Below are 26,083 nucleotides of genomic sequence, written 5' to 3'. Positions count from 1 at the left end.
CACTATGCTGTTACCGCCAAAGCTCTTTTCTTGTTCTACCACCCAGGACCTCCTCGACTCTTGGTTTCCACTCTTCAGATTTTTTTCAGATCACATTACCAAAAAGTTCTTAACCTCTGTATTGATCATCTGATTCCTACAACTTTGGCCTATCTCAGAGGCTCACGTCCCTGGGTGTTGGACCTAAATCCAGACTGGGAGCTGGTTCACTCTGAATTTGTACTTTACCCCTAAGCAGCCATAACTTACAGATGAATGAATCAATGAACAAAGTCCTTCCACTTGCATTCCTAACAGGCCTGCTGCTAATGGCCTTGAGGGCTGTGCGTTGCCCAACTCTAGGTACATGGTTTCTACTGACGCAATGGATTTGCGCAACACAACGGCCCTGACCCCACTCCGCCAACTCTGCTCCCCTCCTCACTCACATTAGATACAATGTCTTCATATTAAAAATTGCCAAGTAAAAATACATTTAATGTTCCTCGGGCCAAGTTCATACCCTAAATATTCTCATGTTAACTTTGATATGTTCCGGGCAGGGCAAAAATGCGGAACCGTTGAAATAACTGGTTTGGTAAATCACTTCCAAATCCTTTTTTCCTAAAATACTCAGATATATTTTTACCTTACCTCATAAGAACCACGATAAGCATGAAATTAGCTCTTCCCTTCCTGTGATGTATACCAGCTTTTTACCAGATGGTTTTGCAATTTATTTACTTTATTATGTAAAACGAATTTTCCCAGCTGCATCCCAGGATAAAACCTGTAGGATCTGTGAATCATTTTACCTTTAAATTCACCTGTGCACTTTAGGTTCTGCTTAAAAAAAGAAAGGTGGGCAGATAGACGGAATGAAGGAAAGAAGGAAAAGAAAGAGAAAAGTAGGAAGTGAGATATGAAGTTCTATTACAGAGCCCTGAAGTTTCCTCATCCTAAAGATAACTTGATTTCTTTTGGCTTATGTATGAATCACAGATCAGCTACTACAAAAGGATATCTAGTTTCCAAACTAATCAATGAGGGGTCCACCTAAGGTTAAAAAAAAAAAGCTTCATCCTCAAAATGAGAAGATTGGAGGCTGTTCCTAGCTCCATTTGTTTAAGAAACAAAACTCCAAAGGCAAAAAAAAAAAAAGCTGGGAGGCTCCTGGGTCCGACGGTTCACAGCCGGAAGGGAGACAGAGAAGGAGATTACGAGTTACCCACAGTCAGGTGCCACACTAGCTCACCAGACCCAACCCAGGTAAGGCTGAGGGTCACGCTGAGAAACAGCACGTGACACATGACCTTCATTCCTCTCTGGATGACTGCTCTTCATTTCAGAACGTGGCTGGCGAGTACAATTTTTTATCACTCAACTGTCAAATCTCAGGCTACTCAGGGTGAGTGACCTGCAGCTTCTCGGGAATTGCTGGTATATGTTATAGAAATCCACTTGCCAACATTAAACCGACAGTCCCCTAGCCCCACTCCTATTTGTTCCCAAATCTGACGTTCAGGATCTCAGAAGCATGTAACTTTCAGAATCCAAAAAGGTCAGAAGCTCGGGGCGCCTGGGTGGCTCAGTGGGTTAAGCCTCTGCCTTCAGCTCAGGTCATGATCCCAGGGTCCTGGGATCGAGCCCCACATTGGACTCCCTGCTCAACAGGGAGCCTGCTTCCCTTCCTCTCTCTCTCTGCCTGCCTCTCTGCCTACTTGTGATCTCTCTCTGTCAAATAAATAAATAAAATAAATAAAATCTAAAATAAATAAATAAATAAAATCTAAAAAAAAAAGGTCAGAAGCCTGGTTTGTGTAACGGTTGATGTCCTATCATTTTACTCGGGAAGACAGAAGCACGAGGACAGGAATTCTTCCCACGACAGAACAGAGGTCCTCCATCCACACCTGCTCCTCACTCACTTTGCTCCGGATGCTGCCCTGATAATGTGGCACACAAAAGCCCCAAAACAATGTCAAAAGGAGGTGATGGATGACAAAGAGGCTCCATGCCTGGGTCTCTTAAGACTTGGCTGGGCAATTTGGGGGAAAGATTACACACTGAGTACCAGCCTCTTTACCTGCACTTACCTGCACTGACCTAGCCACTTTACCTGCCCCAAGCACTCTAACTGAACACTGTTTTTGCAGAAGGTAGAACTCCAGTGTTACAAATGGGGATTTAGAAGAGGAATCTATGTACGGTTACCTAGTAAAGATCACTCTGAGACCTGGTAGGAAGGATTGGTGATACAAAGGGGCCACTGATTCTCCTCCAATCTCCTACATGGTCTCACACACCATAACTGCTTCATTTGTCTTCTGCAGAGGACAGAACTGCATGAATGTGATGGAAAACGTTCATGTCCCTCTTTGGATGTCTCTGGTCTTGTGAACTGCCCTACGGAACAACTACCTCGAGGAATCCTAAAATAAAATCATGATTGTGAAATTTGATATGAGTTTACTTGCATAATTAGCCTTCTATAGAGAACAGGGAGGTATTTATCTGACACCAGACCATTTTTAAAGTAGAATCCCATCGTCTGCAAAATAACTAAAAATTTAGAAGGTGACACCAAGCCAGAGAGGACTCTTTTCAGTATACAGCTCAGCTACACAACATAGTCACACTGTGTTCATTGCTAAGAAGCATTAGTATAAGAAAGGGAAACAAAACAGGACTTCAGATTGAAGGAAACATGATAATAAAGCAGATAGATGTAGCTCTTCAAGTCTGTACTGGCAGAGAATACAATTAAACAAAGGCGATGGTTTTATTAAAATCACAATGGTTAATAGTTTAGGTAGACCCAACCGAATTCTTCACCATATAAGCTTTGTTACATTATTATGGCACAAATTAAAAATTAATCTCACACTACTGGAAGTATGCCTTTAGCTGTTCCTAAGATAGCAAAAACAAAAACAAACCAAACTCAAGAGTTTCCTAAAATAGCATAAAAATAAAAGGAGGTACATGTGTACTTTACATGTATCACATAGAAAAAAATGTTTAAATAACCAATGTTTCTCATCCTGCATTATTAATTTATCCCCAGGATTTTAAAAGCAAGGCAAACTATGACTCAATGAGAATGAGCTAACAGTCATTCAAAAATTATGAGTTAAAGCCCAGGAATCTGCTGATCTCTCTAGAAGAAAAAAGACCACGCATAACTTCTTTATTCACAACACACCACTAAGTGGAATTCTAGTTTCTCCATGACCTGATCAGCTGGAAAGAGTCTCTTCCTCCTCTGGATTCCTAGGGCCCTTTGTCTAGATTCACTCTAGAATCTACCTGAGTTATACACGAGCCTCATCTCCCTTTCCAGAGCAAGGTCCTGAAGGACATCTCTAAGCGGGCTTCCTACTAGATCCTCCCGGTGCCTGTACAATGCGGGAAGGCCACAGTGAATTCCTCCTGAGTGAATGCAGGATTAAGCGAACGAACATCCTGACAAATGTCTACCTACATGTTAACAGTAGGTGTTATGTCATTTCTCTATATTGCGTGAACACAGCGTTGTAGCTTTGGGTTAATAATGTTGACGAACAGAGTTAAATGATTTTTCTTGGAGGGACGCCTGGGTAGCTCAGTGGGCTAAGCGTCTGTCTTCAGCTCAGGTCATGATCGCAGGGTCCTGAGATCGAGTCCCACATTGCGTTCCTGCTCAGCAGGAAGCTGCCTCTCCCTCTCCTTCTGCCTGCTGCTCCCCCTGCTTGTGCGCTCGCTCTCGCTCTCTGCCAAAGAAATACACAAAACCTTAAAAAAAAAAAAAAATGATTTTCCTTAGAAAGATTTTTTTTAATTTAGTATGAGCTAGAACCATAATTAATCACGGAGATGACCAGCCGCAACATTTTTCAACTGACAGTAAACTAAACGGACTAGTACAGCACAATCAGTCCTCAGTAGACGTGTACAGCAGAATCCGTCCTCAGTAGACGTGAACTTCGAGGCGTGGCCAGGGGCCTCGAGCTTGCTTCAATGTGGAGCCTCTCCCAAGGATTCAGATGTTTGCCTTGGATCATCCCCACGAGGGATCATCTTAGGGAAGGGGAGACAGCTCACCCACCCACCATGAAATACAAGGGCAGGCCCTTTCTAATTAGCTCCAGGTGGGGAAGGTCCGGGAGGCTCCCCCTCGTAAAGTAGGGAGCGGCTTTCACTACAGAAAGAAGTTGTGAATGACTAAAATAAGCAATGTTATAACAGGCTTCTGCTTTTAGTCATCATTACTTCATGCGTGAAATTTAAACAGTACCTTTGATACCTTTCTCAGATCCCAAAGAAATCTTTGCTGGGGGGAGGGGCGGGAGGCGAGAACAGGCACAAGCCTAACTCTCTGCTGTGTTTTCGTGGTTTTAAATCCTCTCTACTTGCAAAAGTCTAGAGCAAATTCGTGGGAGAACAGATCCTGGGTGTGTTCTTCATAATTTATTCCACTTTATTTTATTTATTATTGGGTTATTTATTATTTATTATTATTTATTTATTATTAGTTAAGGTCCAACCTGCTCTTACACAGAGCATGAAGATCTTGGTGGGACTCACTGTCCTGACAAACTGGAAGAGGGCACAGCAAGGAGGAAGGGGAGGTCGGGGAGAGACGAGATCCACTTTAGAAGCCCAGGGAGCCCAGAAGAGGTGTGCCCGCGCTGAGCTCTGCCATGAGCCGACCTACAGCTCTCACCACCGGGGGTGGGAGGCTTCCTCTCCTGCTCTCCCACATCCCACCCTACTGCAGACCCAGTCCATAGAGAATAAGCAAAGCACAAACAAAAGCAACTAACAGAAGAGGACGGCAAAAGGCAATCACCCAGCACCAAACAGAGCTCCATAATGCATCTGCGTTGACCTCTTCATTTGCAAGCACCACCACTGGAAATAAGCTAGAACAAAAGATGATTCGCCCTGCGCAGCCATCAAGAACTCCAGGGCTCGCTGCATACATAATTCATGATGCAGAGGAAGCGGCCGTCAGTGTCATTTATCCTCGCCATCGTTTAAAGTGGTGAAAGGTTACTAGATATTCAGAAAGTCTCTGATTTCTACAAGACCCCTCCAAAGTCACGAACAAATGGGGAACTTTATTTTTCTGCAAATGTCGTTACTGACCAACCGAAGACTGTAAGTTCTTCTAGGACTCACGAGGTATCCATCGCAGGAGGGTGGGTTAGCAACCCTCATAAACCAATTCAGTGAGCAAGCAACATGCATGGGTCCTGTTGAAGCTCACTCACCTACTCCGATCACTTTGGCTCTGTGTTTCACAAGCAGACGCCCCAGTGTGGTTCCAGTTCACCCCACCCCATCCCCTCAGATCAAGGAGAGAGGCTGTGCACCTCACAGACAGGAAACGGAAGCCCAGGAAGGTTACTTGACCTACCTGAGCCCTCAAGCCGGGCAGAGAGGGTTAGGACTCTAGTCGTTAACATCCTGGACAGTTTCCTGCATCCCCTGCCCTCACTCCCAAGACCCGCAACATTTACTGTGTGGGATTGACCTCAGAGCACCTCTCCCCACCCCACTCCTTCCTTACTTCCTCCACCCAAGCGATCTTCCGATCTTCCGTGCTGCCCTGACCCGTCTTAGAAAAGGGCCACTTGGCCCTTCAGGATTTCCCTCTCACCCTGGGGGGAGGGGAGGGGAATAATCAAATCAAATCAAATCAAAATATTTCAGCTTTATATTGATCTGCCAAGAATTGTGCCAAGAATCTTAGCTAATTGGGTAGACAGGCATTGGCACTGTGCAGTGGACAGAGCGGACTCCTGATAATCTGTCCCACCTTCTCCCCCCAACCCCGGCTGCAGAGTCTGTGACACTTCGGTGGCCCTGGTGGTGGCAGCAAGTCCCCAGGCACCACCTCTGCTGGGCGGAGATCTGTCCTCAGGCAGGCGACCCCACCCACCTGCCTCCAGACAGGTCCCCGCCTCAGCCCCCTCCCGGCCCCCAGAGACAGGCTCCTCTCGGCCCTTACAGCACAGGCACCACCCGCCGGCACTGCTGCTTCCTGGGATCAGAGCCTTCTTCACCGCTGACTCCCCGTCGCCGGCCCGAGGTGTCACTGCAGACGGCCAGCTTATGCTTTCGGGCCAGCACGACAGGTGGAACGCTCGTGATTTCCCCACAGGTTACTCTGTGTTTCATTCAACCAACCACCCATGTCTGAGGGGGGGAAGCTAGCATTCTCCTGAAAGGCAGTATGGGCGGGGTGACAGAGGCCATATGCTCCGGACGAGGGGAGCCCGGGCCCTGGGACGTAGTCTGTCACCTGGCTGTTACTCAGCCAACCTACACCTCAGTGTTCCTCGCCCACAAACAGGGCTCATGAGCCAACATGTATTAAGCGCTTACTGTATGGATTAATGGATACCGGGCACCCATTAATTCGTTTAATCCCCACAACATCAAGGGAGGCTGTGAGAGCAAGAACAAGTGCTAGATAAAGGTTACAATGATTTCTCCTCAGGTTCCCATGGAGAAACTGAGGCTCAGGGCAATCTCTCCAGAGGTGCGGGCTTCTCTGCTCCTTAATCCACTGGCTTTGAAAAATAAAAGATGTAAGGCCTCTCTCTCTTTCTCTCTGATGCGGCCTTAGCATAGGGCAAGAAAGCGGGAAGGCCATGCTCATCTCCACCTGGAGTTAACGAGACATTTGTCCTAGGTCACCCTCCCCAGGACACTATGCAGACTCCTTGGGGTGAAGACCTGTCCATTCCGGAAACAGGATGCGCTGGAGGAGAAGTGGGGAGTGAAAGGAGTGAGAAGCTGTTCTGACTTTCAGTAGCTCACCCCGAGATTCCAAGCACCGTACTATTATCTGCCTGATGCGTGCGCCTGCCCCCTTGCAGGGAGAGGGAGCGCGGGGGTTTCTGCCTGGGTGTGAACAAAGCCACCTACACACCACCAGATTCTTCAAAAGCAAATATTTGTCTGCAACCGAAGAACCAGCGTTCTTTTCTAACAAAGGACAACGCGTGTCATTCTAATTCCTGATTCCTGCCCCGGGTTCACAGTGGGCTCTGATTTCAATGGAAATCCCCCCATGAATAACCGTGTCTTGAATCACAAAGGGCACAATAAAGCAGAAGTTCTACAGACGGTGAATAGGGATGGCCTGAGTATTCCAGTCTGTCTCGGGACTACCTGGGGCCAGGTATCCAGCAGTTTCTCTGGACTGGCAACAGGCATCCTGTTGTTGTTTGGTTTTCTGTTTGTCCCTTTGGCTCGGTGGGAGAATTTGAATTGCCCTGGTAATCAGTGAGCTGCAGCCCTCCCTGCTCTTTGGGTAAGCTTGTAATGCTGCCCTAAGCCAAACGGACAAGACTCCGAGGCCAGAACGGGTTTCAAGAAATAGCAGCAGGCTAACAGATCTGATAAACTCTGTCCGCCTGCAGCAAAGCCTGGCCCCACAGCCTCCAAGGCAAATTCCTGAAATGACCAAGCAGAAAACAAGCAAATTTTCCCTTTCTCTATGCCAAGGAAAAAAAGAGATGGAAACAATGTAGTAATCAGGGAGAATGCAAGTTAGGTTACATAGTAACCAGACGGCATGCATATGTTTTTCTCCACGAAGGGAAAAGGCGAACATAGTCACAGAGGCTTAATGAAAGAAATAACCTCAAAAGAACACCTGCCCTAATCTGGAGAGGGCTGGGCTGCAAACCCGCCAGCTGGGGTTAGCAATATCAGAAACAGGGACAGATGCATCCATACACGGGCTTTGCATCCCATTTTTTTTTTTCTTGTTACTGTGCCCTGGGCACAAAATGGCCCAGCTCTCAGCAGACCTGTGAGCTGTTGGAGCATTACAGTGATCTTCTATCTCTATCTCTCTTTTTAGTTCTTCCCTATGCAATTCATGAGCAACGAGTCCCCCTAATGAAGAGCACCACGGCAATGCCAGGCCAATGTGCAGCCAAGGTAGGACAAGAGCATTCCAACGAATATATAGAGAGATATATATGTATATATATCTATACATATATATATTTAATAACATAGTCAGAAAATGTGGCATACTCTTTTCCTCATACTACCTGCGTTGATTCGGACATTTAATATGAGATGGCAAATTTTAAAGACCAAATCTTTCAAGGAGCCCTGTTAAAAAATCTTTCTCTAGGGGTGCCTGGGTGGCTCAGTTGGTGAAGCGTCTGCCTTCAGTTCAGGTTATGATTCCAGGGTCCGGGGATCAAGTCCTGAACCAGGCTCCCTGCTTAGCAGGGAGTCTGTTTCTCCCTTTCCCTCTGCCTACCACTCACCCTGCTTTGCACTCTGTCTCCCTCTGTCACATAAATAAATAAAATCTTTTTTAAAAAAATCTTCCTCTAAGAAAATGGAAATTTTGTTAGCATTAAACAAAATACACAATTAAGTATCTTTTCAATTTTTTAAAGATTTTATTTACTTATTTGACAGAGAGAGATCACAGGCAAGAGAAGCAGGCAGAGGTGGGGGTGGAGGGGTGGGCGGAAAGCAGGCTCCCCACTGAGCAGAGAGCCCAATGCTGGCCTGGATCCCACAACCCTGAGATCATGACCTAAGCCCTAAGCCAAAGGCAGAGGCTTAACACAATGAACCACCCAGGTGCTCCATCAATTAAGTATCTTCTCAACACACCAGATACCTTGATGAATCAGTTGGTTAAGCCTCCGACTCTTGATTTTGGCTCAGATCGTGATCTCAGGGTCTTGAGATCAGAGCCCAGCATCCAGTTCTGTGCTCAGTGGGGAGCCTGCGGGAGATTCTTTCCCTCTGCCTCTGCCCTTCCCCCTCCAAAATAAAAAAACCAAATCTTTAAAAATAATAATAATAAACACAAAAGCAACAGGATTGAATTCTTTACTATTTTTACAGGTCAGACATTTTAGTGTGCTGGGCTGGACCCATCCTTTATTCTACACACACAGAAGAGCCAACAGCTCAGATTATCTCTTAATTTCTGAACCCTTACTGGTACCAGAATAAAACACCCAGGGCACATCTCCTGTGCATTACAACCAAGCTGAGGTCTAGAAAATACATTATGGAATGCTAGGACAAGGTTATGGGACAGAAATGAAGATTGTCCCACTAGCACAGACAGATTTTTCTTTAGGTGACAGCTGGGGTAAAAGGAGGAGCAATGTTTTGGATTAATGAGATTATTAATCATGATCAATTCTTTTTTAATTGCACACGGGGCACAGCATTATTCTTGTCACTGTCTTATTCTGACCTGTGGCATATTTATTTGCAGATACGCAAGGTTTGTTGGTATGGCTGTCTAAACATGACATCACGTTAAAATGCATGAATGGGGGGCACCTGGCTGGCCCAGGTGGTAGATCACGTGACTCTAGATCTTGCAGGTGTAAGTTCGAGCAATGTTATGTGGAGAGAGGACTTAAAAAAATAAAATCTAAAAAAAATAGTAACAAAATGGGTGTGAAATGCATAATCACCCTGAAAACAATGGTATTCCAATAGGCATCACAGAAGCCAATTTAAAAGACTGCCCTTATTTTAAATCACAAAGTTAAACTTTCAGAACTCCCAGGCCCCTTTTTAAAATCCCTCCATCTTGACTCATATATTTGCCTTTTTCTAATTGTATCTCTACACTGTTCTAAGCATGAAACTGGGTTACCAACCCCAAAGGAAATAAAATTGAGTATTTCTCTAGGCACCCACGTGGCTCCCTCTGTCACATAATAAATGTGAGTCCAGCGTTGGACTCATGGTTTCAGCTCAGGTCATGATCTCAAGGTCCTGGGATAGGGGCCCGCAATGGCCTCTGCGGTATGAGCACAATGGCGCTGAGGGGTGAGTCTGCTTGAGGATTCTCTCTCTCTCCCTCTGCCCCTCCCCCTGCTCTCACTCTTAAATAAGTAAACAAATAAATAAATCTTTTTAAAAAGTTGAGTATTTCTCAAAATTCTGGAAACTGGAGAATTTACTTACTGTAAAGTTTATAAAACAACCTTGAGAGAATCAAAGGTTTTTCAGTATATGACCAACCAAACAGGACTGCCATTGGTAGAATATAGCTGAAATACGAACATAGGTCTGTAACTACTTACGTGAGAGCATCTCCTATATATATATATATATCTCCTATATATATATATATTTTTTTTTAAGAATTTATTTATTTATTTGACACAGAGAGAGAGATCACAAGCACCCAGAGAGACAGGCAGAAAGAGGAGGGGAAGTAGACTCCCCACTGAGCAGAGAACCCGATGCAGGGTTCGAGCCCAGGACCCTAAGATCATGACTTGAGCCAAAAGCAGAGGCCCAACCTACTGAGCCACCCAGGCATGTCTCCAAAATATATTTTTAAGTGGCCACATGTAAGGTGCAAAACTGTTAGAGTAGCATTATCTCTTTCAGTTTAAAATATAGGCAAATACATGCTTTCTTGGAAGAAATCAAAAGAAACGTTTTACAGAGGAGAAAGAAAACTCAGGGTGAGGGTTATGAGAGATGGGATTTTTGCTTTTGAATATACCATCCACATACAAATGTTAGTTTTTTTTTATTATAAGTAGAGGTTGTATGGGTGGAGAGATTATGAGTCCTTCTGTTACTTCTCTCAATTTAGAAAAATAACAATGGTATTTCATTTGATCATGAGGAAATGATCAATGTTTTATATTGAATAAAATTCAAGACATCAAAACTTTTTTAACCTTGAAAGGGGAAGCACACTAGAAAATAAACACCTTATATGTAAGACACAAAAGGTTATTATCTTGAATACTGGCAAAGAGTTAATATAAATTGAAGTCTGTGGTTTTAAGAGGTAAGAAATCACTGTGATTAAAAACAGAAAAAAGAAAAGTACCATGAAGATGATGCCAAAAGATATCAAGCAATTCACAAAAGCAATAAAACCGGGCAACACTCATAGAGGAAAACACTCACATTCATTAATTAAAATTTTAATCATCAGTGAAATATTGTTTTCCATCAAATGTTAGTGGATTTTTGAAATGATACCCAATACTGAGGAAGTACAGTGAAACCAATCTAGTGTCCTCAACAGATAAGAATATGAATTGGGATCCATCATGGAGAGCAATGGAGACATGACCCTATTGGACCGTAGACATCCTTGCCTTTGACCCAATGATTCCACTTTGGGGATTAGTGCAAATAATACTTTAGGGATTAATAACAAATAAGAAAGAGCTTTTGTAAAGAAATACAGCCATCAGAGAATTACGCATAACAACGAAAACCTGAAACAACTTAAGAGTCCTATGGTAAAATAAGTAAAGGTAAAAATCCCCTTGATGTATTGTTATGTGAATATCTATAATTATGTGTAAATACCAATAACAGGAAACTGTATTCATGATAGCCCACTTAAGTTAAAAAAACTATTTAAATACGGTGGAATCACAGCTACTTATTTTAATAAATTTAAGATTAAAGGGGGAAAAGCTGAAAAGTTTTGAGTAATCTGTGTTAATTTGTGACATTAGATAACAGTCATGAGTAATTTTTTTCCCTTTACCCTTCAAATTTATGTATGTTTTAATAAAGGGGGGAAAAGGCACTTTTAAAAGAGCCTAAGGTGTTAATGACTAGAGATCACACTGTACTTACACTCCTTCCACAAAATAAGAGTTTTACCCATAAGCTTATTAGATTTTCAAGTGTTATGTTTAGACTTGTGCTTTCTGAAATCTTCCTAACATCTACTGAGCTCCTGCAATATGTCAAGCATTGTTCAAAGCATTTCACACATACAAACCCAGGCCTTGGGACCACCCTGTGACACAGAAAGGATTATGATGCCCCAAGTCACACCGCTAACAAGCAGGGGGAACAGGGAACCCAGCCCAGCCCTCCACTCCGGAGCCCCTGCAGCTGACCACCATATTGTACTGCTTCCGTTTTAAAATGCCCCACGAAATTCCACGTGTTTCGAGCAACTCAAAATAGAAAGGAAATCTGAACAAAATAGAAAATAAACAGTTAAAACATCGTGCACTTCCTAGGATTTCAGTGACAATGTAACTTTGATCAACGAAGGGGCGAGGAAAGAGGAAGTAGAACACTGTAACTAACAATGTGCGCAAGCCTGTCAGAGTGTGGGCAGCAGCATCAGAACACATGAGACGCTTGAAATACAGCTTCCCATTACTGCAAAATTAATTAAAAAAAAAAAAAAAAAAAGCTTTTTCGGTCAGTGCCACCAAAAGCACAAAAATAAGACGCTGAGATTTAGTCCACAATCAAATGCTAATTGTGTTACGTCCAAACTCAGCTCTATTTGCAAGATCTGTTATGGTAAGATTTAGAGGAAGGAAAATCGATGTTCTCGGATACATTCGCAGGGATTACGGAGGCATGCAGCCATCCAGCTGTTAGAATAACCAACTCGCCTTTCTCCCCGCTCTCAGACATGGAGAAAGTGGCCGGTGGCAGGTTTAGACATGGATCTAGGGGGCAGGTGTTCTGTCTGCCCAGCAACAACTTGATTATAAGTCTGAGCAAATCACTGGAAACTGCTCTTCCGTTCTCAGAGCCATAAATCTCTTCTGCGGTCTCAACACAGCACTGCTGGATGGAACAGGAATGGACCAGGATGCTGCTTCCAACTCTAGGGTATGGGCCGGCAGTGATCGCTGGCAAACTTTTACCAGGTCATAAGGGTAACGTAAATGAAGAAGCCTTTTTCTTAATATGATTGCTTAATGCTTTCATGCACACGCCCACCCCCAGGCACGGCCCACTGAACCAGCTGTATCACTCTCCAACCCTAACTTTTTAAATCCCACTTTAATTTGAAATATCCTTTCCACCTCCTTCAGGTGGTTAACTGGAAATCACCCTTTAATGCTCAGCTGCACTGTGGTCCTTCCAGGAACCTCTCTGAGACCCCATCCCCCCCCAGCACCTGACTGGGACCTTGCTGATCTCCAAGTGGGTGGGTCCCCGGCATTAGCAGACCACCCCCGCCCCCAGGCCCAGCATTCAGTGCTACAAAATGAACATGGAGGGAGTCGCACACGTAGGAAGCAGGGACAGAGCAGGACAGTGGGTAGGAGCAGAGGGTCAGGGCTGCAATCTCAGGGCGCTGTCACTCAGGGACAGTCCCTTAACTTCCTAAAGCTCAGTTTCTCCACCTGCACACGAGGACGGTGATAATACCTCCCCAGCATTGCTGGGAGGATTAAACGAGATCATCCCTAAGAAGCACTTAGCACTGTCTCTCCACCACGGTGAGAACTCAACAGTGTTCCTGACTCCCAGAGTCTTCCCAAGCCTACACCCTTAGAAAGCCTGGCGTGATGATTAATACAATCACAGCCTTTATGGCATGAAAAATAAAAATCATACTGAAACTACAAAAAAGTTGCTAAGTCCAACAACAGATTGTGGGAAAATACCTTTTTTTCCCTGATTTTATTATTTTCTCTCCCTATTACTTTTTTTTAAAACTCTCTTTTCAAAAAAAAAAAAAAAAAGGAAGGAAAAAAAAGAAAGTCAAGAAAGAGGCTTGTTCTGGGACACTCAAATTCACGACTACGGTGATGCCGTACTGAGACAAACTCCTCATTTCCAGGGTGGGGAGGATCTAAGAAAATTAACTCTTTCATTCTCTCAACGTTTAACATGCTAAGAACAGAACGCCACCTCCGCAACACTTCCTTCAACAAAGAAACCTATAAGCAGCAGCCATATATTTTTTATTACAACAGCATCCAATTTAATTTGTACTGTCTTTGGACGTGGTGTTCATAAATCTTTGGTGTCAGAAATGACTGATCACTTCAATCCTTCTCAGGAGGAAGCAAACACATAAAGGGTTCTAAGAAACGTAAAGTCTCCTGAGCAGAGGGCACTTTCCTCCTCAGAAAAACAGATTTGTTTTCAAAGTTTTTAGAAAGCCTCACCTCCAGTGCATTTTCTTCAAGATTTCTCTCCAAGATCTGCCTGAGATTTCTTGCAAACAAATGATCCAGACTGAAAATCAACGGAAGAGAATGGCTTGGGCACCACTTTGCACCTACTACTCTATATCAAGCAAATTCGAAGTGGTAGCTGACTTTTCTCAGTACAATCACATTTTTTTTTTTCCAGGAAAAATCAAAAGCCAGGTTTTCTTTTTGAGTAATGATTCAAACCTGCAAATGAATTTCTCCATATGTATCAGATTCCCTATTTATAAAAATCAAAAATTAAATCAACCCAAATCCCAATTCAGCTCCCTAGACCATGTATCTTTTTTTATTTTATTCTCTTCCAACTCCTAGTTCAGTACAGACTTCTGCATACAGCAGGCATTCCAGTGATTAATGACAGAATCCAGCTAATAAACTTATGGTACACTTGTCTGTCTAATCTGGTAATAACCTAATTTTGTTTCAATGCAAGTCCATCCCCTTAACTCTCCTGCCTATGGTCTTGTCAATCATTCCAGAGCTCTACTCAACATTTTTGTAGAAAAACAGCACTGCGGGGCACCTGGGTGGCTCAGTTGGTTAAGTGTCTGCCTTTGGCTCAGGTCATGATCCCAGGACCCTGGGATTGATCCCTGCATCAGGCTCCCAGCTCAGCAGGGAGTCTGCTTCCCCCTTTCCCTCTGCCCTTTCCCTCTACCCATGTCTCTCTGCTCTTTCAAATAAATTAATTTAATTTAATTTAATTTAAAAAGGAGGGGCGCCTGGGTGGCGCCTCTGCCTTCGGCTCAGATCATGATCCCACGGTCCTGGGATAGAGCCCCATGTCAGGCTCTCTGCTCAGCGGGGAGCCTGCTTCCCTTCCTCTCTCTGCCTGCCTCTCTGCCTACTTGTGATCTCTGTCTGTCAAATAAATAAAAATAAAATCTTAAAAAAAAAAAAAAAAGAAAGAGTAGAAAAACAGCACTGCACAGAAGACAAGTGATTACACAATACTTATACGTGCTTCTCTTCTATGTGTCTTCACAGTCAGCCCTCCCCCCCCATTAAATCACAAATGCCACAGAACAGACCGGAAGGCCCACGAGCTTCTCTCTATCCTCTCATCGACACCAAGTAAGAGGATGGTCACTGCAGCCATATTAAAAGATGTTCAACAACATGGTATCTCAAGGCCCAGCATAAAAAGCCCTACTCTTCTCAAGTCATGCTTCCGAAGGAAAGTTTGCCACAAAGAGCCTGGTGAGAGACTTTTCCAGTCCTTTTGCCCCAGAAAGGAAGCCAGCAGCCTCCCCTGCTCGACTCAAGATGCTCTTGACTTGAGGTGTCGGGGCCCTGACAATGAGTGACAATGACTAAATGCCATGGAATCTTTTACTTAGGGGCGTCTGGGCAGCTCAGTGGGTTACGCATCTGCCTTCGGCTCTGGTCATGATCCCAGAGTCCTGGGATCGAGTCCCACATCACATCATAGGGCTCCCTGCTCAGTGGGGAGCCTGGTTCTCCCTCAGCCTGCCGCTCCCCCTGTTTGTGGGCTCTCTCCGTTACAAAAAAAATTGATAAAAATCTTGGGGAAAAAAGGAATTGTTTATTTAAAAAGTTAATTTCCTGTTATATGGATATTGATTTAAAAAAGGAGGAGGGTTGGGATGTCTGGGTGGCTCAGGTGGTCGAGCAGCTGCCTTCAGCTCGGGTCGGGATCTTGGGGTCCTGGGATCGAGTCCTACATCGGGCTCCTTGCTCAGCGGGGAATCTACTTCTCCTTCTGTCTGGCTTTTCACTAATTCACTCCTTAAGAAACCAAGCGCCAGCATGGTCAGCTAAGAGATCGTGCTGAGAAAGGAAAAATGAGAAAATGTCTTCAAGCCTCCAGTGCCAAAAATAAAAATAACTAAAAAATGTTCCTCCTGCCTCTCCTCAAAGAAGTCAGGCTGGCTGGCCGTGGTGTCTGGGGGCTGTTCTCCGTCACCTAGGGCACAGGCAGGACACACGTCTGCATTCGCGACAGCCTGTAACTCCTCCCGGCTTCCATGAACTCCAACCTGCAACCCCAACTCCGTGCGGAGCTTCTGGAAAGCGACAGCATGGGGGAGCAGGAGAACAGCTGGTACAAACCAGGGAGAGCCTCTCCCCGAGACCACCACCAGCGCCCCGTCACTCTCCTCACCTACACTCGGTCTCTCTGGGGGACAGAGACAAGGAGGGGTGGGGAGAAAGCTGTGGAGCAGTGGGGGGCTGCAGTGGGGGGCTGCAGTGGGGGGCTGCAGGGCGGTGGCAGAGCTCACTGACTGACTCCTGGAGGAGAGCAAATGTGAGATCAGGGGAAGAGGGCTTTTCGACAGCAGCTCCTGCCCCTTCATTCACCTTGACCTCCCAGCCAGCTGCTCCTTTGCCCACCCCTCTGCCCTGTCTGCCGGAGCTAGGAGACCCATAGAGGAGGCAGGAATGGAGGTACCAGGAAAATCACATGAGCAACTTACATACGTTTACCTTAAAATACACACTTTAAGGTAAAGAACCTTATAAACAACCCAAAAAGCTCTTTGCCGAGGAATCAATTAAGAAACACTAGAATTTCTTGAGTTCTTTAAAAATAACCAATCTCTACTGAGCCCACCCGCTTCCCCCATCCAAGCTTCTGAGCCCTGTGCCACGCACTGTCCAGGAGTACTGGGCCATCACAGGGAACGTCAGGACTCGGAGGAAGGGTGTAACCACAGAATCATACCGCCATACCTTACGTGGGACAGTCTTTGTGGAAAATGTCACTACGCGTGCTCTGCGGTAGTCTGAGATGCCTGTGGATGGCTCTGGGTGCTACAGTTGTGCAGACATCAGAAGCCAACCGGGGATCAGAGGGCAGCTTCTTTAATGCTAGAACAGAACTGGGGAATGTGGGTCAGAATGGGGCCCCGTCCTGCTAACCCACTAATGCAAAGGTAGCCAGCCCCCAGAGGACTGTAAGTCTAATGGCCCAGCCCCTGGTTTTGTAATCAGAGCTGCTGAACCAGGGAGAGCAGAGAGCTGGTGGGGCCTGCCCCAAGCAGACCCGACCCAGTGCCCTTTCCACGGAGCCCAGAAACACAAAGAACTCTTCTCTCCACCCCAAGGCACAGGAGTGCAGGGCTGCAGGAGAGTGAGCCCGAGAGGAGGTCCATACCTGTCCTGGCCTTTTTTTTTTTTTTAAAGGACTGTCCATGATGGATGACCATGTCCTTCATCTAAAGAAGCACCCCTCCCCCCCCAAAAAAACAGGCTCCCATGGAGAGAAGGAAGTTCATGGGTGAATGGAGAAAGCATCCAGAAATGTTCACCCCAATAGCAGCCTTGCACCCCTCTCCTATATTGTAGAGCAGAAGGCCCAGGCCCCGCCCCACTTCTTCCAAGACACAGAAAACCACTTTTCTTCAACACATTTTCTCACCTAATCCCCCAAACAGCATTTTAGGTGGTAAAGTGAAGTATGTGATTAAGAACAAAAACAAGTGAGGTTTACGGGAGGTAAGGTGAGCGCGGATCAGAACAGGACCTGAAACACGGGCTGACGAATAGGAACTACTTTCTTGAAGTTAATTCTAAACTCCTTGTGCAGAGATGGGCTTGGGATTCTATTCGAGAGTTTAAAGAAGAGGCACCTAATACTTAAAATAATTTAAATACTCCAAAGGCTTTTCAAGTCTTTGAATTCTATTTTGCCCCATAGTTCTTTCTCCCAGAGCATGATGAAGGTTTTGATTTTTATATGAAACAAAGCCCACGAGAGTTCAAAGAGCACTGCTCACAAAATAAAAGCCAAGAGGCATCCGTGTTAATAAAGCTAAACCAAAAAAGATACTTAATAACCTTTGTGAAATTAAAAACAATGACTAATTCAAACCAAACAACTAGGGCATGCTCAAATTCCAGGAACTCTAAAACTGAGCTATAATAAGGCAAGAATTCTCCTTTGCTTCAGTGGTCAAAATGAAGGGCCCATTCAAGGGAAAGGCCAGTAATACACACACAATGGGCACACCAGAGGGACACTTGCGGGGTGGAAGAGGGAAGCTGGGACACAGGACAAAGCGAGATGATCATTCCTGGGCCACCTGGGAATTTGACAGAGAATGTGAATAACAAAGGGAAAAAAAAAAGGTATTTCTCATAAAAGACCAAACAATCATTCAGCAAACATCTGAGCTCTTACAAAAGCCACAAAGCCTCAGGCAGGCCTCCTGCTCTGAGGAAGCCAGCGAACAACCTAATCAAAGAGATAGTGTGACATCCAGAAACCCCCAACAGAGCAAGGCAAGGATGCTGAATGCCTCAGAGGTATACACAGCGCACAAGAAATGGAACAAGGGCGAAAGGCACTCAGGAGACGAAAGGCTCCGAGTCACTGAGTGAAGGAAAGAGACCAAATATAACAGCAACTGTATGCTACTTATCTGTCTACTGTTTTGGGCAGCTTTTCCTAATTGTTCCTAAAAATGACCTTTAAAGATTCGGAGAGTAGGATATTTAGTGAAAAATCACCTGCAAGCCAAGTTCAACTCACTAAGACCCACTCTTCCGATTGAAAAATACACTTCCTTGGGGCGCCTGGGTGGCTCAGTGGGTTAAAGCCTCTGCCTTCAGCTCAGGTCATGATCCCAGGGCCCTGGGATTGAGCCCCGCATCGGGCTCTCTGCTCAGTGGGAAGCCTGCTTCCTCCTCTCTCTCTCTCTGCCTCTCTGTCTGTCAAATAAACAAATAAAACCTTAAACACACATACACACACACACACACACACACACCCCTCCTCCATTCCACCCCTTGAATGGAATCTTCGAAAGACAGGCATCTTGCTAGGACCTATATCCTAGCTTCCGCATCGGACTCAGTATGCCACACATCATGCAACCTCAGGGGTATTCAGCTCTCCTGCTCTAGATGCCCTATTGGCAGAAAAGAACAAAAGCATAAATAAATACACCACCGAAAGAAATGTACCCTACCAAGTACGGAGGGTAGGGTACCTGGCTGGCAGAAGCTAACAGGAGGTCCGTACCTGGAGAAAGCAGGCAAACACACACCGACACTCTAACCTCTTCCGAGTTTCCAAAAGCATCTCTGTTGCACAACCCTTCCGGCTTAAACCAGATTAAGGAGGTCATCTCTCTAACAACATGAAGAGATCTTTTTTCACTAGAACTTTTTTTTTTTAAGATTATTTATTTATTTATTTACTTACCTATTTATTTGAGAGACAAGAGAGAGCAAGAGCGGGGCGGGAGGGGCAGAGGGAGAGGGAGAAGCAGACTCCTCGCTGAGCAGGGAGCCTGACTCAGGGGCTCGATCCCAGGACCCTGGGATCGTGATCTGAGCCGAAAGCGCCTCTCACTAGAACTTTTAAAACCAAGTGGTCGTTGGCTGAGGAGTTTTTAAAACATCACATTGTAAACTGAAATCAGGAAAGAGAAATCCAGCATTATGTCTCTCTAGGCCAAATGCATGAGCGCAGCTCAGGCCAGAAAGGATAGTGTCAACTATCCTTCTGTTTCCTTTTAGTTTCAACACTGAACAGGACCAACCAGGTCCTTTACCCTCCCACCCCCTAAAACACCTTTAAAAGATAGTAATGCAGTTTTCCATTTCTTCTGTATAAAATCAAGGGAGACAGTAATTTGCTATTGATTCTTATTTTAATGTCTTAAAGGTGAAAAAATTAAAAATCCACTTTTTCACCACTGGGAAAAAATAAATGAATTTTTCCGCCAGTAAACTTTATTTTAATGGATCTCAAATTTCTCTGACAGTTGTCTGCTCAAGTCATTTCTATGAAAAAGCACCTATTTTAAAAACTAATAACTTAAAATTGCCACACATACACAAAATAAATGGTCCACAAAACATTCTCCTTCGATTTTATGTCATCATATCTAAAATTATTGAGTTTACAGGGGTGGCTCAGTCAGTTCAGCACTGGACTTCAGCTCAGGTCATGACCTCCGGGTCCTGGGATTGAGTCCCACATTGGGAACTCTGCTCATCAGCGAGTCTGCTTGTCCCTTTCCCTCTGTCCCTCCCCTTGTGGCCATTTGCTCTCTCTCTTTCAAACAAATAAATAAAATCCTTAAAAAAAGAGTTTACAAAGGATCTTGATACTTTAATTGAATGTAAAACTAAGTAACAAATTGTTTCAATGTCTCTAAAATACAAAATGACCTCTTAAAAAGACAAAAAGTCTACCAATAGATTCAAAGGTTTCTGCTGACTGAAAATCTATTTTAGTGACCCTGGGACTCAAACGTATTTTTACATGGATGCCCTAACGGAACACTCAACATTATAATTCTGTTTGTACATTGCCTTCTAGTTTATTATTTTAGCTCTTCCCAAGTTGTTCAGAATTGTGATAAATACTATCAAATGATGGCTGCTACAGAACAATCTGAAAGAGGAAAATGTGTTTTTTTCCCATCTTCTGTTACTCATTTTTTTAAATTGAAGTGTTTTTAACATATAATATTAGTTTCAGATAAATAACATAAGGATCTGTGTCTATCGCAAAATGATTGCGATGCTAAGTCTAGTTAACATCTGTCACCATACAGCTACCTCCCTGTCTTCTTAATGTCATGAATGTACCATAATGTACCATATCATCTTTTTCCCACTATTCTGTGCCCTTTGCTACTTTTCAAAGAAATATAATCCTAAAAAAAGCAAAAAAAAAAAAAAAAAGATAACTTGGTCCTCCAACCACAAATAAGACAGAAATGCACAATCTTTGTTACCAAAACACCTAATGACTTATTCTTACTCAATAGACAAGATAATTCAATAATTTTCAACCATTTATGGTTTGTTTTTTTTTTTACATTGAGAAAAATCATCCTTTCCTTATAGCCTAGATTGCAAACCAGGTGTGCCTCCTTTGAAAGGCAAACAGGCAAAACAATAGCAAGATAATGGACTCTCAAGGTCCATAGCATGGCACATGCTTGTTGGTGGAACTCATGACTGTTAAAAATAAAAAATAAAGAGATGAGTTTAGAGGGGAAAAAAAATCCGGCCCCATGATTAACTCCTCAAAGTTCCTGGAATTCCCCTACACAGATCTTCACTTGTCCAATAATCTGGGTCTTTCCCTTTGTTGATAATAGCAGATTTATTAATGCTCCATCTTTAGATTAGGAATCAGCTTTAGGTAGCTCCTTCACTAAGCAACTCTGTGACTATGTAACTCTTCACCACTTTATTCAATCTAGTAACACAATAAAGAAGTATTTGCTTCTGTGAGAAAGATACAAAGGCAAATATAAGACAGACTAAAGAGTCTACCGTGTCAGGGACAATGACAAGACACCAGATAATCACTCACAAAGGACAGCTCAATGGACTGGTAACTGAATAAGGTGGTTTTTTTCAAGCTGGAGAATTAAACCCCGTCTAGATCTAGGGCAACAGGAAGATGTTACCCTTGGAAATACAGGTGTCCAGTTGCTTCCTGATACTATTACGAGTTGCATTCAGACTAGGACAAAGATCTGAATGGCCGGCAGTCTTGCATTTCAGCACGGCTCTGCTCCCTGAGGGTGGGAACCGAGGGGAGAAACTGGCTATGATGCTATCATGCGGGTTTGTCCTCAGGTCACTTGGAATGTTGTTAACGATGCCTACACCCACAAAATCAGAGTTGTTTAAAGAATGCTCCAGTGTGAAAAATGGACACATTCCCAACTAAAGACTCAGGATATCAATTAACCAAGCTCCGAAAATCCCAGACCACAAGTCCTGGAGTTCTTCCACTCACCTATAATGGTTTAAGAAAGTAAAACAGAAAAAAAGTCTGTGGCAAAACATTCCCTAAAAGAGAAAAAGGAAAACACACACACACACACACACACACACACACCTCTCTTGTCAGCTTTTTGTCCCTTCCATCTCCAACCAAATATTACCAAAGAGCTCCACTCTCTACGACTCAGCAAAAAAGCAAACCTTTAGACCTCTATAAAGCACGAAATTGGCAGGAAATACCCAGAAAACTCCCCTCAGAGATTTCAGTAATCCGTCCTCCCAGCCTGCCAGTGTGCTGGGTAACAGTGATCTTAGCACTTAGTCACGCATTTCAGACTGAAATTCTGGTCCTTCCTAATCCATCATTCACCCTGATTACAAAGCATTCTTCTCTAGAATTTCCTAAGAAAAATGAGCAATAATCTTTACGTTATGATTACACGGAATCCAAACAAAAGATGGTGAAAATGACATCTCCAGCCGAAAGCCCCCCTTGGAGACGTGTCTAAGAGGCACAGTACCTCAGGGCTCGGCATGAGGCTCATGTCAGACACGGCCCATCTTCTGTTCAACCAGCTGAAATTCCTTCCATGAAAGGTTGGCTCACTGGGGAAAAAGAGATCCAAAATCCAAAAGTGGGACCAGAAACCACTTTTGGAGTCTGGGTTTTTATTAGGAGAGTGTGATCCTGGGGACAATTTAATCTCGCTCATGTATGTACTGTCTTTTGCTTATCCCCTCAGCTACCTTGAATTTACCCTTAAGAACTTTCCCAGGGAACCTGTGAGGTTAAACAAATAATCAATTAAATGAACCACAAGAACCTTAAAAAACAAAAAAAAAAAACAAAAAAAACAGAACACACCTTAAACCACTGCCACAGAAGAGCCACGTCCCTCCCTCCACTTACCTGGGAAAGCGTGTGGATTGGGCGACCCTCTCTTAAGGCACTTAGAACAGAGAATGTGCACGGTATAGTGCAGTCCAGGCCATTCCTGAAGCAGGACATTCAGTTCCTCTACCAAGGGGGTTATGGCTTGCCATGCCGTCCATATGTTTGGTAATGACGCGTGGCTGGCAATGGACAGAGTGTCTGGCTGCAGGAGCCCCTTGGCCGGTCTGTAACTGACCACCACCGGAACCTTCCCCCGATACGCAAAGATCTGAAGTTTCCCGTCCGATCTGTGCACTACGTGGCTGTTGATCTGGACGCTGTAGCGCGCGAACAGGCCGGGTGGAAAGGTGAAGGGGAAACTGTATTCAATCTGCAACTGCTCGGCCACGAAAGACTGCCCGGCCAGGTTGGTCCCGTTAATCCAGGCCTCTGCATGGGGTACCTCGTTCTGCACATAGCACGGGAACTTGTACCAAGCCGTGGACCCATTCAGAGGCTTGCCTTTGGGCTTATTGAGGCAGTAACAGAGTCCCATCTTCTCCAGCAGCTCCAACAGCAGCTGCAAGTCCTGCTGGGCCTGGACGTGAGGCTTCAGCAGCAACCGGATGACATGGGCTGGCAAGAGCCCGTGAAGCAGAAAGCCCTCCACGTAATGATGGAGCTGGGTGGCCCGCAAAAGTTCCTGGCCTGGGGTGGGCGTCGCCATCAGCGGGGAGCTGTCGCCCTCACCCTCGCCCTCGCCCTCGCCGCTGGTGCCCAGGAGCAGCTTGTGCAGCAGCAGGGAAGGATCCCTCTGGAAAAAGACATTGAGGATGTCGATGAGGCGGGTGAGGTTGTGGAAGACGTGCTCCTTGAGGGCTGGGCTGTCCTCGAAGTAGAGCAGCTTGCCGCTCTCGTGCAGGTACGAAAGAGCACTCTGTAGCCGGTCCTCGGTCAGACCAGCCTGCAGGCCCAAGCGGGCCGAGTCCCACCAGCTGAGCCACAGCCTCTGTGCCTGGGGCGGCTGGAAATGCAGCTCCTCCAGCACCTGCCAGGATCGAGGCAGTACTCTATGTAAATTGGGGAAGATCTCCCGGTGCTCAGCTACGGAGAGCAGCTTGTCCCGAAGGCGCTGTAACTGGCGAGGGTCTCTGCAGCTGACGGGCAACACCGGAGACAGGATCTGCAGCCGGTGGTTGAGCAGGTACTGAAAATGGGCCTTGCGCCGCCGGAGGTTCTTGTCTGAAACCCCGTAGTAGGCAGCGTGGGGGCTGGCGGAGCGCAGCTCAAAGTCCCAGGTCAGGGCCTCGTCCACCACCTGGGCCAACCGGCTCAGTCCCTCCGCGTCGTGCTTCTCCTGCAGGGCGATCTGGCGGTGAATGTCCAGGCACTTCTCCTCCAGCTCCCGCTCCCCACACAAGTCTGCATGCGTGCCCACAATGCACACCACGGCATGGGGAACCCGGGCCCCGACCCGATGCAAGAAGGAACCTACGGTGGCGGGAAAGCGACGGGGCTCATAGGTGGCCAGGTTCACCACCAGCACGTAGAGGGCTCCCGGGGAGAGGAAGAAGGGCTGGATCACCTCGTAGCTTTCATCACCCGCTAAGTCATACACAATGAACCGCAGCCCCCGGGAAGCGTCCGCCGTCCAGCTGGTCACCTCGATGCCTTTGCTCACAGAAGGAGCTGCAGCGGGGCAGCTCTTTTCCTTGTCCCCTCCTCCCTGGTTTCCCTCCACTCTGTCCTCAGTGAGACAGTGACGGAGCAAGGTCTTCCCCGCGGCCTTGTGGCCCATCAGGAGCAGCTTGAGGCGGGGCTGCACAGCGGGCTGGGAGTGCGCTAGCTCCTTCTGGTAGGCTGCGATGTAGGGGATCCCCTTCATGCAGACCTCGTAGGGGGGCTGGATCAGCGGGTTGTCCTTGATCTTCCACAGGCCCACCCTGGAGAGCTGGCCGAAGTTGTCGGGCAGCACGGCGATCTGGTTCCCTTGCAGCACGAGCTCCTCCAGACCCGTCAGTTCCACAATGGAGTCGGGCAGGTAGCGGATCCGGTTATGATCCAGCCAGAGGGTGAGAAGCCGGCCCAGGCCCGAGATGAGCGGCGGCACGCAGGTGAGCTGGTTGCGGCTCAGGTAGAGCTCCTCCAGCCCAGCCAGGGGCAGCAGCGCGGCAGGGAACTCCTCGAAGAGGTTGGAGGAGAGGTTGAGCATTTTGAGCCGCTGCAGGCGGCTGAACTGGGCGGGCAGAGCGTGCAGCCCGTTGTTGTCGAGCATGAGGCTCTCGAGGCCGGCCAGCTCGCAGAAGCCGCTGGGCAGGGTGCCAAGCTCGGCCCCACTCAGCCAGAGGATCTTGAGGGCGCGCAGGGCACTGATATCCTCAGGTAGGCCCCGCAGCCGGTTGCTGGACACGTCCAGCTCCTCCAGGGCCGCCAGCTGCAGCAGCTGCCGGGGGAAAGCCGTGAGCTGGTTGTGGTCCACGTCGAGGGTGCGCAGGTGCAAGAGGCAGGAGAGGGAGTCGGGCAGGTGTGCCAGCCGGTTGAAGCTGACATCCAGCTCCTCCAGGTGGGCCAGGGTCCCCAGCTGGGCGGGCAGGGCGGGCAGCTGGTTGTGGCTGAGGTTGAGCTTGCGCAGCTCCCGCAGGGCGCTCACCACCTCCGCGCCCAGGGTGGTCAGCCGGTTGTGGCTCACGTCCAGCTCGGTGAGGTGGTGGCCCAGCTCGGCCACGGCCGGGGGCAGCCGGGCGAAGCGGTTTCTGCGCAGCACCAGGACGCGCAGGCTGCCCAGCGCCGAGCCCAGCCCGTCGGGCACCTCCTCCAGGCCGTTGTTGCCCAGGTTCAGCACCTCAATGTCCCCGATGTTGGCCGGCAGCACGAGCTGGGGGGCGCCGGGGGAGTCGAGCTGCTCGGCGCCCGCCCCCGGGCAGCCCCCGGCCGCGCTGAGGGTGAGCTGGCGCAGGTTGCTCCGCAGCTTCCTGGCGCGCAGGGCGGCGTCCCGCCACAGCCTCACCGTCTTCAGGTTCCCGCTGTCCTTCGCAGCCATGGCAGGGGCCCCGGGCCGGCAGCCTCACGCGGACGCCCGCAGCTACATGCCGCGCTGCGCCCGGCCGGGCGCCAGGCTCCCGGGCCCTCTCGCTCCTCTCTCCGCACCGGCCCTCGGCGAGCGGCGGCCGGGGGTCCTAGCGCAGCCAGCGGCCGGGCGCCCGCAGCTGGGGGGCGGCGGCGGCGGCGACGCGAGCAGCTCCGGGGGGCGCCGGGCGCGCGGCGCGGGGGGAGGCGGCGGCGGCGGCGGCGGCGGCCGGCGGGCAGTGCAGCTCGCATTCTCCTTGCTCCCGGGCCATGGGCGCGCCGGGGCAGCAGCAGGGCCGCCGCCCGCCGCGCCGCGGAGGATGCCTGCGGCTCCTCCTCCCGCTCTCCCCGCCTCGCGGCGGCGCCTCGGTGCCCACTCCGGCCCCGCTACCCTCGCCGCCGCGGCCCCGCGGCCGGCAGCCTCGTCGCCTCCGTGAGCCCCGGGAGGAGGGCGGCGCTCGGCTCGGCGGCCGGCATGTTG

General features: G+C 47.2%; 1 protein-coding gene across 3 annotated transcripts in view; it reads right to left on the bottom strand.

Annotated features, from left to right (window-relative positions):
• MFHAS1 (multifunctional ROCO family signaling regulator 1) overlaps positions 1–25,737 on the bottom strand; it is a 99,105-nt gene extending 73,368 nt beyond the window's left edge. Inside the window, exons 1-2 of one of the 3 annotated variants that reach the window (XM_059384483.1) lie at positions 22,573–25,737; positions 3,547–3,753 (exon numbers count right to left, since the gene is read on the bottom strand). In XM_059384483.1, coding sequence (XP_059240466.1) covers positions 3,662–3,753; positions 22,573–25,576 — 3,096 coding nt within the window. In that variant the 5' untranslated portion in view covers positions 25,577–25,737 and the 3' untranslated portion in view covers positions 3,547–3,661. Of the gene's footprint in view, positions 1–3,546; positions 3,754–22,572 lie in introns of those variants that run through there. The other 2 variants (XR_009401147.1, XM_059384482.1) reach the window with 2 other exon arrangements.
• Positions 25,738–26,083: the final 346 nt, after the last annotated feature.

Source organism: Mustela nigripes, chromosome 18 (assembly GCF_022355385.1).
Source record: "Mustela nigripes isolate SB6536 chromosome 18, MUSNIG.SB6536, whole genome shotgun sequence".
Taxonomy (NCBI): domain Eukaryota; kingdom Metazoa; phylum Chordata; class Mammalia; order Carnivora; family Mustelidae; genus Mustela; species Mustela nigripes.
The sequence above is the reverse complement of the archived record's forward strand: the minus strand, read 5'-3'. Positions and strand labels throughout refer to the sequence as shown.